Below are 11349 nucleotides of genomic sequence, written 5' to 3'. Positions count from 1 at the left end.
CCCAGCTTCGTCTCAATTCCAGTCAAGCTGCTAGGCCCTAAGAGTATCATCAATATTAAGACGACTTTTAAAAGATGCACAGAAAAAAAAAATCCTAAGTGGGAAACTTTGCCTATAGAGTGTGGGAGCGATAGTAAAATGGAGGAACAGGAAAGAAAGCAGGAGTTCCCCAGATCCTGAGCCCATGCGCCTGGAAGGAGGTGCTTCCACAAGCCGAGACTCAGGAAAAGGCAAGAACTGAGTCTTTTGGAATCCCCCAGCCCTGCTTTGGTAGGAATGACTGGGATCTCCTGGCCACTCAGCTTTCTAGTGGGACAAACCATGAAGGCCAGGGGTGTAGAGGCAGAAGGTCTTCTTCCTGCAACCCATCCAACCCATCCGAACCCACCTCTACAGCTGCAGATGCTGAAGGGGTACCTTTTGGAGGGGGTAGAGGTAAGGGGTGGGATGGGGAGTAGGTAAGGCAGAGTGCAGCGCGCTATTTTTCTTTCTCGGTAAGATTAAATAGTGGTCTGCACCGGTGCAGTGTCCTTCGGGTGGATTCTTTTATGGTACAAAGAGGCGACATAAATAGACGGGACGGGCTGGTGGACGGTCAGGTGGAGTGGAGATGAGGCGCTTTAGATTTGCTGACCACCTTCTTCTCCTTCACCCGCCGGTTCTGGAACCAGATGGTGACCTGGCGCTCTGAGAGGTTCGTGGTGGCTGAGATGCGCCGGCGCTTCTCTTTGGTGATGAACTTGCTGGCTGCGTACTCCTTTTCTAGCTCCTTCAGCTGCACCTTGGTGTAGGGCACGCGTTTCTTACGCCCGCGTCGGTAGCTGCTCACTTCAGGCTGTAGGGGAACCACATCTAGGCGGGTGGGAAGAGAGAAGGCAGGCAAGTGAGGTGGGTGGCCAGGGATCACCGGGATTCAACTGGGCCGCCAGCTTGTACTGCTTGGTTAGGCGCCCTAATCCTAAGTACCTCCATTGTTAGTAAGGCCACGAAGAAAATGAAGCCACTGGGTACCAGCCTCATTTTAGATACAAACTTTAAGGGAAGGGGGTTTAAAAACTCAGTAATCTAGGTAATATTTTAAGGCACTTAAAAAGAAAAAATAACAAAACAAATGCAAAAATGTCACAATAAAATGTCACTAAAAATAAGCAAAAGATCTGTATTATTGATTTTTCCTATTGCCTCAGTCTCCACTATGGCTCTGCACACACCCTTTATTGGAAACCCTGGACCCTTCCTTAGATGGTAGCTCCAAGTCCTCTTTCTTCCTGGTCATGCTTAGTGGAAGTTTTAGTGTTCAGAAAATTCCTTCATCCAGTTAGCACAACAAGGCCCCTACACCCTATATTCTCCTCTTTGTCAGGGAAGGACTTAGGTTGTTGTGTGTTTGAGGAAAGCATGGCAGGCAGGGTATCAGCTACAGGGGCACAGACCATTAAGTGGACCCTTAGGCCTGAGGGGTTAAAACCAAGAACTAGTCTAGCCTTGCACTATGGACCTGACTCACCAGTGTCGAGAAGAAACTGTCAGATGATGCCAGGCTGCTTGGGGATCAGTCATTTGGAATGCCGGCCCAGTGCTGTGAAACCATCTAATACCACCCAAGGAGGGAGGTCCTGTCTCATGCAGGGAACCTCCCAAAAGAGGCAGTCAATACCCAAATCTCACCAAAAAGAACAAATTCGGTTTCAACTTTCTTTTTTTCTGTTCTTCCAAGACTGAAAGAAATCTACACCCTGGTACCCTAGGCTTGTTTAGTTTCTTCAGGCTTGGAGCATCCACAGGAATTCAAAATAGTGTGTCATGCTCTTAGCAGTGAGAGGAAGATTCTGTGAATAGTTCACCCTGACTTCAGGTGGACACTAATGACTGAGTATCTGGGGTTTCCCCTTCATTCCTGTGAATCTTTGGAATTGTTAGACATGGCTCCAGCCTGAAGGCAGAGAGCTGAAGCATCCCACCTGCCCCCAAACAGCTTCCCTACACTGCCTTCCATTCCTAGAGACCTCTCTCTCTCTCTCTCTCTCTCTCTCTCTCTCTCTCTCTCTCTTTCTCTCTCTCTCTCTCTGAGACTCATGGCCCACTATACAGAGAGGGGAAGTGGGGGGGGGGTTATAATTGAATGAAGAGAGAAATAAAGAGTCCAGGAAGAAAACGGGACAGGGGTTCCAATGGTCTGCTCAGGATATTTTCATGGTGACAATTTCTCACAAAAATTACCTATTCAACTTATCAAATATTTCTCTGCCACTGTGCAAGCCATTTTTTAATATGAAAAAGAGCAACTTCAGTTTAGCAGGTATCATCTGTTAAAAGGGATTTAAAATTTAAAGGACGCATCTTCAGTTTGTTTTACTCTTATAGACGAAACCATGGTTAGAAAACCTGATGATTGTGGGACGAGGATGAGTGGTGGTGTCATGAGCGTTCCTCCCCTAGAACAGTTCTTAGTTGTATTTTAGTAAACACATTTTGCAAGATCACAAACCAGAGGCTAAGAGCAGGGAAAATGACTTAGATGACAGAACTAGAATCTAGGCTCTTCTGACTCTTCACATAAAGCCACAGTAAGAGTTCACATAGAGATGGAAACATGGTATATCCCGTTTGTTGAAGGGAAAAGTAAAATAAGGGTGGGTTTTTGTTCTTAAAAGAACCAGTTCATTGTTCCTGATTTTTTAAACTTCACTTTCTGTAGCTCCCTAAACATCAACTCTCAGTTTCTAATGAAATTTAATCAATACAACCCTAAAAACTCTGATTAAAAGGTAGATAACTGCTCTAAAATTTTATTATTATTATTATTATCATCACCATCATCAACATCATCATTATTTTCTCTATTGGATGCGAAGGATTGACTTTACCAAGTTTTTCTTGAGTCAAACAGAACAGCAGGTTGGCTTTGCCCCCTGGGGAAACAACTCCTGCCTTTCCTTCTCCAAGGAGCATCTTTCATTGTCTGCTGTTTTGGCTAGAGAGGAAGCGGACTCTATAGATGTGAGAGCATCTGGTAGCTTAGACTTGGAGTTGTGTCTACATTGTGTAGAATGAGAACTTGGCTATTAGTGTTCCAATGTCCCCTGCCCTAGTGTTCTTCCAGATCACCTTCACCAACCAATTTGTACCTCGGAATCTAATCAGCATCCATGAGAGCAAACAAGAAGGAAAACAATGTTATGTCATTGCTTTGTTTCGGAGGCTGAGGGACTCCTATGTAGGGGGCCCAAAAGCCTGCCCCTCAGTAGGTTTTGAAATTTGAAGACTATGCTGCTCAGCTAGTGGTTCTTTTCAATCCAAATTCAAAGATTTTGTCAGTACAGATTTTTAGTATGGGCTTCAAAAACCCACTGTTTCTTTTCTTTTTGATATCTATCTATCTATCTATCTATCTATCTATCTATCTATCTATCTATCTATCATCTATCTATCTCAGAACTGCCTCTCTTCTTTTTCTTCTTCTAGTTCTCTCCTGGAATTTCTGCCTTTTTTATGAAAAAAGAAAAGTGTCTACACTCACCACAGTGTGTGTGTGTGTGTGTGTGTGTGCGCACACGCGTGCGCGCGTGCATGCGGCAGAAGAGTAAAGCAGGGGTCTGTATAATTGGGAAAAAGAAGCCACAACTCCTGACAGCTCTAATTATCCAGATCTTTTTGAACAGTTGCCTCCATCTCCCACACCAGCCTAGACTACCATAGGTGAGATTTCTCAGAGCCAGAGGCAGTGACGAGAGACAGTGGTGTTTACGGCTAGATGTTGCGGAATGAACCACAATTGCATAGACAGAGTTATCTGAAGATCTCACTACTTCTAAAAGACTTGTGTGGGTAGAAAGATGGAGGGTGTCTGAAGATAATTTCCTTTTCATCTGCCTCTCTCCTGGACCTCTCCAAGCCCTGAGATACACCAGCCAGAATCTATTTCTACAGGGGAGTGTGGGCTCAGAGCAGCAGAGGCTCACTAAGTTTTATATCCATTTTTCTGTTGTAATTTGCAAGTGTATTAAATCTCAACTGGGCTGTATGTTTTTATTTCAAAGATATCTTTCTTTAGGAAGCTATGATACAAAGTGTTTATTTTTAGCAGAGCCTTTTTGTGTGTTGTTTTTGTTTCTGTGAATCTTTAAGATGTTTATTTGCTCAAAGATAATTCTGAGTTTCCCTCCAATGCTAACCCACTACACAACCCACAAAAGCCACAGCAGCTCCCTCTGCTACCTCTTCACTGGGAAGATGTTGCCTTTTGCTCTATCTACAGTAAGCAGAGTAGGTACCAGCTTCCAGGGCACCAGCTGAACTCTCATCCAAGAAGCCTTCAGTTTCATGAGCTAGAGAGATGAAGGGAAGCCTATCTTCTACAATTGTATTATAGAATGTCTACATATGAAGATCTTATATAAATGTATCAGTCTGTGGTTCACAGTAATTAATAAATTGTGTTGCATAAAAATCTTCTAGCTAATGCAGAGAAGATAGTGTGTGAGACCATTGTTCCACAACCATCACCATCAATTCTAGCAGTCAGAAATGGGATGCCTTGTGTTGGTCTAGCTCTGGTATTGACTTGTGTTATATTAAGTGACCTCATACTATTTATCAGAATGTTTTTGCTATATACTGTAGCATCATTCAGTTATTCTTCTCCATACACTTCTCCACCCAATCCCGGATGTAGAGGAATTTCACAGCCACCTAAGAACTCTTTGGGGTGATCCAGCGAAAAATCCCTAGGCCTACCATGTAAGGCTATGGGCTCCTTTGGCTCCTTCTGGGCACAGTGGGGAGATAGCTTTCGCTTCCCTAGACTCCTAAGTATCTCTGGAGTGTCAGAAGAGAGGACTCGCTCCTGAGCTTTATAGGGAGGGCACATCCAAAGGCTGGCTCTTTAGACCCCCTTCCCCCTCCAAACCCTTATTTCTCAGATCAGAGTGGAGCCCAAGGCTCCTGATGCTGTTTTGAGAGATCCGGGCTGGTCTTTCTCCTCTGGGGAATGGAGGGAGTTACGGAATCTCTTTCATTTCAGAGACAACCTTAGTCAGAGAAACAGTACATAAGAGATTTCTTCTTGCATACACAGCCAGACAAGAGCCAGGCATCCCCAGCCAGCGGCCTGGACCCCAAGGGACCACAGCCCAGGCCTCTCCCAGCTCTCATCTTAAGTCCAAAGGGAATCTAAGAATCTCTGTCTGGAATGTCAGTAACTAACTCTTCATTTGGAGGACTTGGCAGTGCATTCACAGGATTTAAACTGTCTACAAGAGCCTCAAAAAAAATTGCATCTCAGGAGAGGATGCAACTCTTACACTCCCTGGACGGAGATTTTAGCTCTGCTGCTCTTAAAGAACACCCATGATCAAGTTTAACAAGAAAGAAAGACATTGTACGTTTCTATAAGCTCTGGTGAATTAGAATCCCATTTTAACGCTATAGTATCTGACGCCTGACATATCCTGAAAACTCGGCAAGGTAAAGGTTCTTAGTCTCCTCAAACCCCCAATTAGTCATCAGGTTGAGGGTTTTGTTCTAAATTTCAAGGCAAGAGAGGCCCAACCCCAACCCATTCCTGGCTGCAAGCAGGTTTAGGGGCCAGGATCCCTGCGTGACGCTGGAGCGGGCAGTGGGGGAGGAGGTGACTAGCTCCCGACGGGAGCCTAGCCGGCGCTCGGGCGCCTCTGATTGCTTCACTCTCGACCCGGCAGCTCCGGGGAACGTGTCGGAGCAGATTTCTTCCCCAGCGCATTCCTCAGCACAGCTCGCCTGGCCGGCTCCTTCGACAGCCCAGCCGAGCCGGCGCGCCGGGGCCAGACGGCGGGGGTGGCTGAGGCGCGGAGCCGCGGGGCAAGCAGGGCGGGGAGGGGTCCCTGGCGGCGGCGGCGCCGCTCAGGTCCCTTCCTTACCTGGGAAGGGAGACTTCCAGAGGTGGGCCGACTGTGACTGCTCTTTGGAGCAGTACACCTGACTGTCCCAGCCATTGGAAAGAGCCCAGTGCTGGTAGCCTTCGACAGGGATGAGCGCGTCGTGACGCGGCTCCGGGTGCCCGCTGATCCCGGGCACCACCGACACGTCCAGGTAGCCGGGCATTGCCTGGTAGGAGCTGGCAAAGCTGGGGTAGAAGGCGAACTCCTTGGCCCTGGAGGACAGGTCGTCACCAGGCAGGGAGCCCGACGGCTCCGGGTATTTGTCACCCGGGTGGTAGGCGCAAGGCTTCTGCTGCAGGTTCACGTTGTGCGACAGGCGGCAGCCGTAGTAGCTGCCGCCGAATGGGTAACCATAACCCAGGGTGGCGCTGGACGAGGTAGGGGGCGCCGGCGGTGGGGCGCATTGGCGCGCCGCCTCCGGGGCTGGAATGTCCGTGTAGACGGCGCCTTGAGGGGCGCCCAGAGGAGCCGGCGGGCGGCCCAACACGGGGTGCGGGAGCAGGTCGCGGCAGTGGCTGGCCGGACAACTGCCGCCCAGCCCGTCCATGCTCTGGGCTTTGCCGGGGCTCGCTCCGCTGCAGCCACCCCCCGCGCCGCCCGCGCCGCCGCCTCCCCCGCCGCCGCCGCTGCCGCTCTCCGGCGCGCTGTCCTCATAGACGTACATAAGGCTCTCCGGCCAGCGCGGGTGCAGGAGCAGCGAAGTCGTCATGACATGATCTGTTCCAGCTTTTTAAAAACTCCACTTGCCAGAGGCAGCGAGCTAAGGAGACACCTCGCTCCTTTTTTCCCTCCCTCATCCCTCCTCCCTTCCTTCTCCACCCCTCCCCTCCTCCTCCCGGTTCTTCCCCCTCCCTCACCGCATTCCCAATACGCATGCGGAGACACTTCATTAAGAAATCCGCCTGCTCCCGCCCTCCTCCTCTCCCTACGCCCCAGGTTCTCACGTGACCATAGCCGCAGCACGTGACCCTAGGCCTGGGTCTCTTGGGGTTCCCACTCCGGGTGGTGGGGCGGGGCGGAAAGTAATGAGGACTTTTTTGATTGGCTCTCTGGAGAGAAAAAAAGGAGAGGGTAGGAAGATTTAAAGGGACCGTGACAACGCCCCCTAAGCAAGCCTTGTTAGTGGAGGGAGGGGGGGGGGTGAGGGCAGAGAGTCTGAATTTGGCCGACGCGAAGGGACCTAGGTGGTGCGCTGGAGAGACCGACCGGGATTCTCAAGCAGATGGCTTTGACTACCGAAGTCTCTAAATTGGAGCTTGGAGCTGAGAATGGGGTCAAACCCGGAGTTTTAATAATAACAATAAGCTAGAAATCAGGAAGGCTCCTGCGGTGGCAGGGTGTCCTTCAGCTCCCGGTGGGCAAGACCGGTTCAGGCAGCCTTTGACGCTGATAGCAGAGTTTCAATGTCCGACCTTAGCCGCTTTCCCCAAGCTCCAGTTTGTCTGGGAAAAGGTTCCCTTTGGTACCAGACATGGTTGGGAGATGTGGTTTCCCCAAAAGCAGACTTTATCCGGGAATCGGGAGAGTAAAGCGAGGGGACACTCTCAGCGAGTGGTAGAGGAAGATAAAAAGGGGGGAAAGGGAGGGGGCAGCAGGACAGATTGCTATTTCAGCACGCAAAAGAAATACTGGCGTGAGAGTCTCTCACCCCAATGAAACAGTGAAGTGGATTCTGGCTGAGCAGAGGGAAAGCCCTGGGTAATTTCCAGAACCGGGTCTCTCTGGGTGAACAAAAGGAAATGGAGAAAGTGGGGAAGAACCTGCTGCCCTTTAGACCTCTGGCAGGTGCAGCTCTCGGGCACCCCAAACACACAAGCATAAGGCCCCTCCACCCTCAGCGGCTTGGGCTGATGTGATGAACGCTGAGCCAGGCAGAGTTCAAGTCCCAGCAGCCTAATTCTCATTGCCACAAACTGCTTTCCCGATCTCTCGTCTCTTGTTCAGGGCAGAGCACTTAGATCTGAAACTGTCTTCTATTTGAAATAATTTGTACTGAAGGACAAATAATCACCACGTTACTTATTTTTCTAACAGCCTTCCTCTTGCTTTCGACCCCCCACTGGTTAGGGAGTCACCCCTTCGCAGACGGGCATCTCCATTGAATTGCGCCAAGTTCCCTTTCACACATACCCCTCCCCGAGGGAAAGAGGTAATAAAGAGCGGGAGAGCAGGGAAAAAATAATAATAAAAAGAGGGAGAGAGGGGCTGCTGGATCTTCCCTCATTCCTGCCTTTGCAGCAAGTTTTAAAGCCTGGATGCTGAGTGTGATGCCAATAGTGAGCTCCTCCGAGGACAACCCACTAGACCCCCTCAATTGGAGGCAAATGTCGGGGTCTGCCCCAAGATCCCTGGAGGAAGATCTCTCTGACGGTTGAGAGCTTTGGTGAGTCAGGACAAGAAATGGACTTTTTACCGGTGGGTTTCTCATCCAGAAGTGTTTCCTCAGAGTTCTGAAGGCAAGCTGCATGCTGGCTAACAGCAAAAAGAGAAATACAAAAGGAAGAGACTTGAAACCCAGGCAGGCCGGGCTTATCAGTGTAAAGGAAAATGAAGGTGATCGATGAGAGCTAAGTCGCGGGTCTTTTAGGAGTCCACTGGGCTGGGAAACTGGCTACCCTGCTGCTGGAGTCCAAGGTCAAGGTAAAAAACCAGAACAAACAAGGCCTGGCCAAGTTTAGAATGGGTCTGACCCCTTGTCTAAGGCTGGCTGAGAGGGGTGGGTGGCTAAGAGGGTTAGGGAGTTTTTGTTTTTGTTTTTAAGTAGTGGGTAGTAGAGGTTGTTCCTTCTCTGATGAAGCGCTTCACCCCCATTGAGAACCGGGGAAGTGGGCCAAGCTGTGGGTAAGCTAGATGAAACAAAGAGCCTGGAGAGACCTTTCCGTTCCTGGGGATCACTTTCTGGTGCGGGCGCAATACCAGGCCATTCTGATTACTAAAGACTCTTTGCCCAGCCTTTGGGAGTAGAGGTCAACACCAGAGAAGGAAGAATCTAGGTGCAGGGAGGTCCCACAATAAATAAAATTAATGGTATGTTCTTTTCCAAGTTTATATAAGGGCATTAACTATCCCTATTGCAATGAGATATAGATTTAATTAACCCGGCAACTTTACAATTCCATTTATTAGGGGCACTATTCTGCCAAAATTTAGCGGAAGAAGATAGAGAAAAAAAACGTCGGGTTCTTGGAAAGTACCAATTGAAGATGTAGTCCCCCAAAGTCACAAAGGGGAGTGGGAGACATGTGTGTGTGTGTGTGTGTGTATGCACGCACTCCCCCCCCCCCCCCTGCAGTCTAAGAACATCGAAAGAGGCTGGGAACACTTCACTCTCTTTAGAGAAGATCTTTAGAAGATGTTGAATCCCCAAAATCTTCGGTGCCTGTTCTCTGGGGCCCACAGGGATCACGGAAGGGAGTGGCACAGACAAGAGCCCGTGAGGTGTGTCCGTGGTGGAAAGTAAAGCCTTGCTGGTTAATTGACTTCAAGCGTGGGGTCTGCTTTTCCCAACTCCCCTGGGGAAAAAAAGTGTATCTCGCTGTGATACACGTAAAATAAAATTAAACACTCCAGGAAAATACCGCATCACTGGAAAAGTAATTACATCGGTACTAGATCGGTGATATAGAAAGCAGGGCTCTGTAACCTCAGGTTGAAAAGCTCACTCACCACCATTTCGCTGCACTTCAGGAATAGTGTGGTGGGGAATGGGCCAGGATGAAGCTTAGAGGAAAAATAAAGAAAAATGAGAAGGGATGGGGGCTTCTGGGTCTCCTTGAAGCTGCTGATGTGGGAGAAAAGATGGAATCATTTAAGAGTATTGAAGGAAAATGGAAAAGGGCCCTCTGCCTCCTTGGGAATCCCAACTGACTCTGGTGCTTTTTCAGAGCAACAGCTGTGTGAACCATTCTCCCCTTAGTGTCCTCCAGTGAACCAAGTTTTCAGCTAAATTCACCCATCTTATAAAGGATATACTTAATGTGCTTTTTCATTGTGTGTGTGTGTGTGTGTGCGCGCGTGTACAAGCAACACTCGCCTGTGGGTTCAGGGATGTAAGCAGATATGTCTGTGCACTGTTTGCGCTCATGCATCTCTGTGGATGCAGGCTGAATTTGTTCACGAAGACACAAGCTCTTTGTGGAAACCCTCTATCTACAAATAAAGATCTGATGTGTCTGCTTATTTGTTTGTATGCACACTCAGTTCATGAGCTTGTCCCATTCTACTTACAAAAGCTTCACTAAGGAAAACAGTAGGAAGGCAGAGAGCCAGGTAGTCCCTGTCTTTTGGGGTAGGGCGGTGAGGGAGACAAAGTTAGAGCAACCTTACAGCCTCTGTAGGGAGCGAGTATTACCACCCTACAGTTCCATGGGGGAGGCTGAGTGTAACTTGAATTCTAGGTTAGGGATGTGGATGGGAGAAATGAAGTCGATATATCTGCTGTTTGTATTCAGTGTCGAGATTTCTTCCTCTGGAAATTAGGCATAGGATGATTTTCTAATTTGCCCCCCCCTTTTTTGGTTCCTCCATACTGGTAAGGAAGAGGTGTGCTTGAAACTCTGGAGTTCCTGCCCCCCCACCTCTTTTATGGGAAAAATTCCAGTTTTAAAAAAAGAGGGTGTTGGTTGAAGCTGTGGGAGAACAAAGAGCCTCACCACCATGGGGTTTGGATTCTGGCCGAGATTTGGGACATTATAAGGCTCACATAGTGTGTGTGTGTGTGTGTGTGTGTGTGTGTGTGTGTGTGTGTGTGTGTGTGGTGTGTAGGGCATTTTTCCTGTCCAGGGTCCTGGCTGCAGGATAGAAGAGATTTGATTTGTGGAGGATAGAAAATACAGGGTCTGACTATCTAGGCAAGAAAGGGATGTTTGAGATTAAAGAAAGAACTGGGATTCAAGAAGGCCCATGAGGGGCATCTATGAGTGTGTTTGAAAGGGGAGAGCCACACATTGGGAAGAAATTCCCAGTAGACTACAAAGAGCAATACTGATGGGCAAAGAAAGAAAAGTGGCTAAACTTGGTGCTCCTGTGCCCTTCTCCTCGTTTCTTTTCTTTCTCCTTCTGGAAGGTCAGGGTAGCTAGATCCTAGGTCCAGAATCCCTCTGGAACCTACTCTCTCTTCTCTCTTCACCCTCAGAGCCTGGCCTCAGAGAAGGACCAGTGGGCCTTTTCTCCTTGCTTGGAAACTCAGCTGCCCTCTTGGCATCTTCTGTTTTATTCTTCTAACCTCCTTTGGCCCCCAGCTTCAGGGGAGATGGGACCAAGTTTGTTCTTTGTTTAAGAATTTTACACTCTTTGACCCAAACTTGCCTTCATGCAGGCCCTTTTCAAATGGCAGAAAGATCTACTTTTGTCTGACTGGGACTTGCAGTGTTGGTCTAGGCTTAGGCTGTCCCAAACCTCTCTCTCTAATTCAGTGGAGACCATGCAGTAA

General features: G+C 48.7%; 1 protein-coding gene across 1 annotated transcript; it reads right to left on the bottom strand.

Moving 5' to 3' along the window:
• Positions 1 to 595: 595 nt before the first annotated feature.
• Hoxc13 (homeobox C13) lies at positions 596 to 6627 on the bottom strand. Its single transcript, XM_075963595.1, has 2 exons — positions 5898 to 6627; positions 596 to 852 (listed from the first exon to the last, which is right to left on the bottom strand). Exons 1-2 carry the CDS (start codon positions 6625 to 6627, stop codon positions 596 to 598), a joined length of 987 nt encoding a protein of 328 aa, XP_075819710.1.
• Between the last annotated feature and the right edge of the window lie 4722 nt (positions 6628 to 11349).

Source organism: Microtus pennsylvanicus, chromosome 2 (assembly GCF_037038515.1).
Source record: "Microtus pennsylvanicus isolate mMicPen1 chromosome 2, mMicPen1.hap1, whole genome shotgun sequence".
NCBI classification, from domain to species: Eukaryota; Metazoa; Chordata; class Mammalia; order Rodentia; family Cricetidae; genus Microtus; species Microtus pennsylvanicus.
This window is presented reverse-complemented; position numbering and strand designations above follow the sequence as displayed.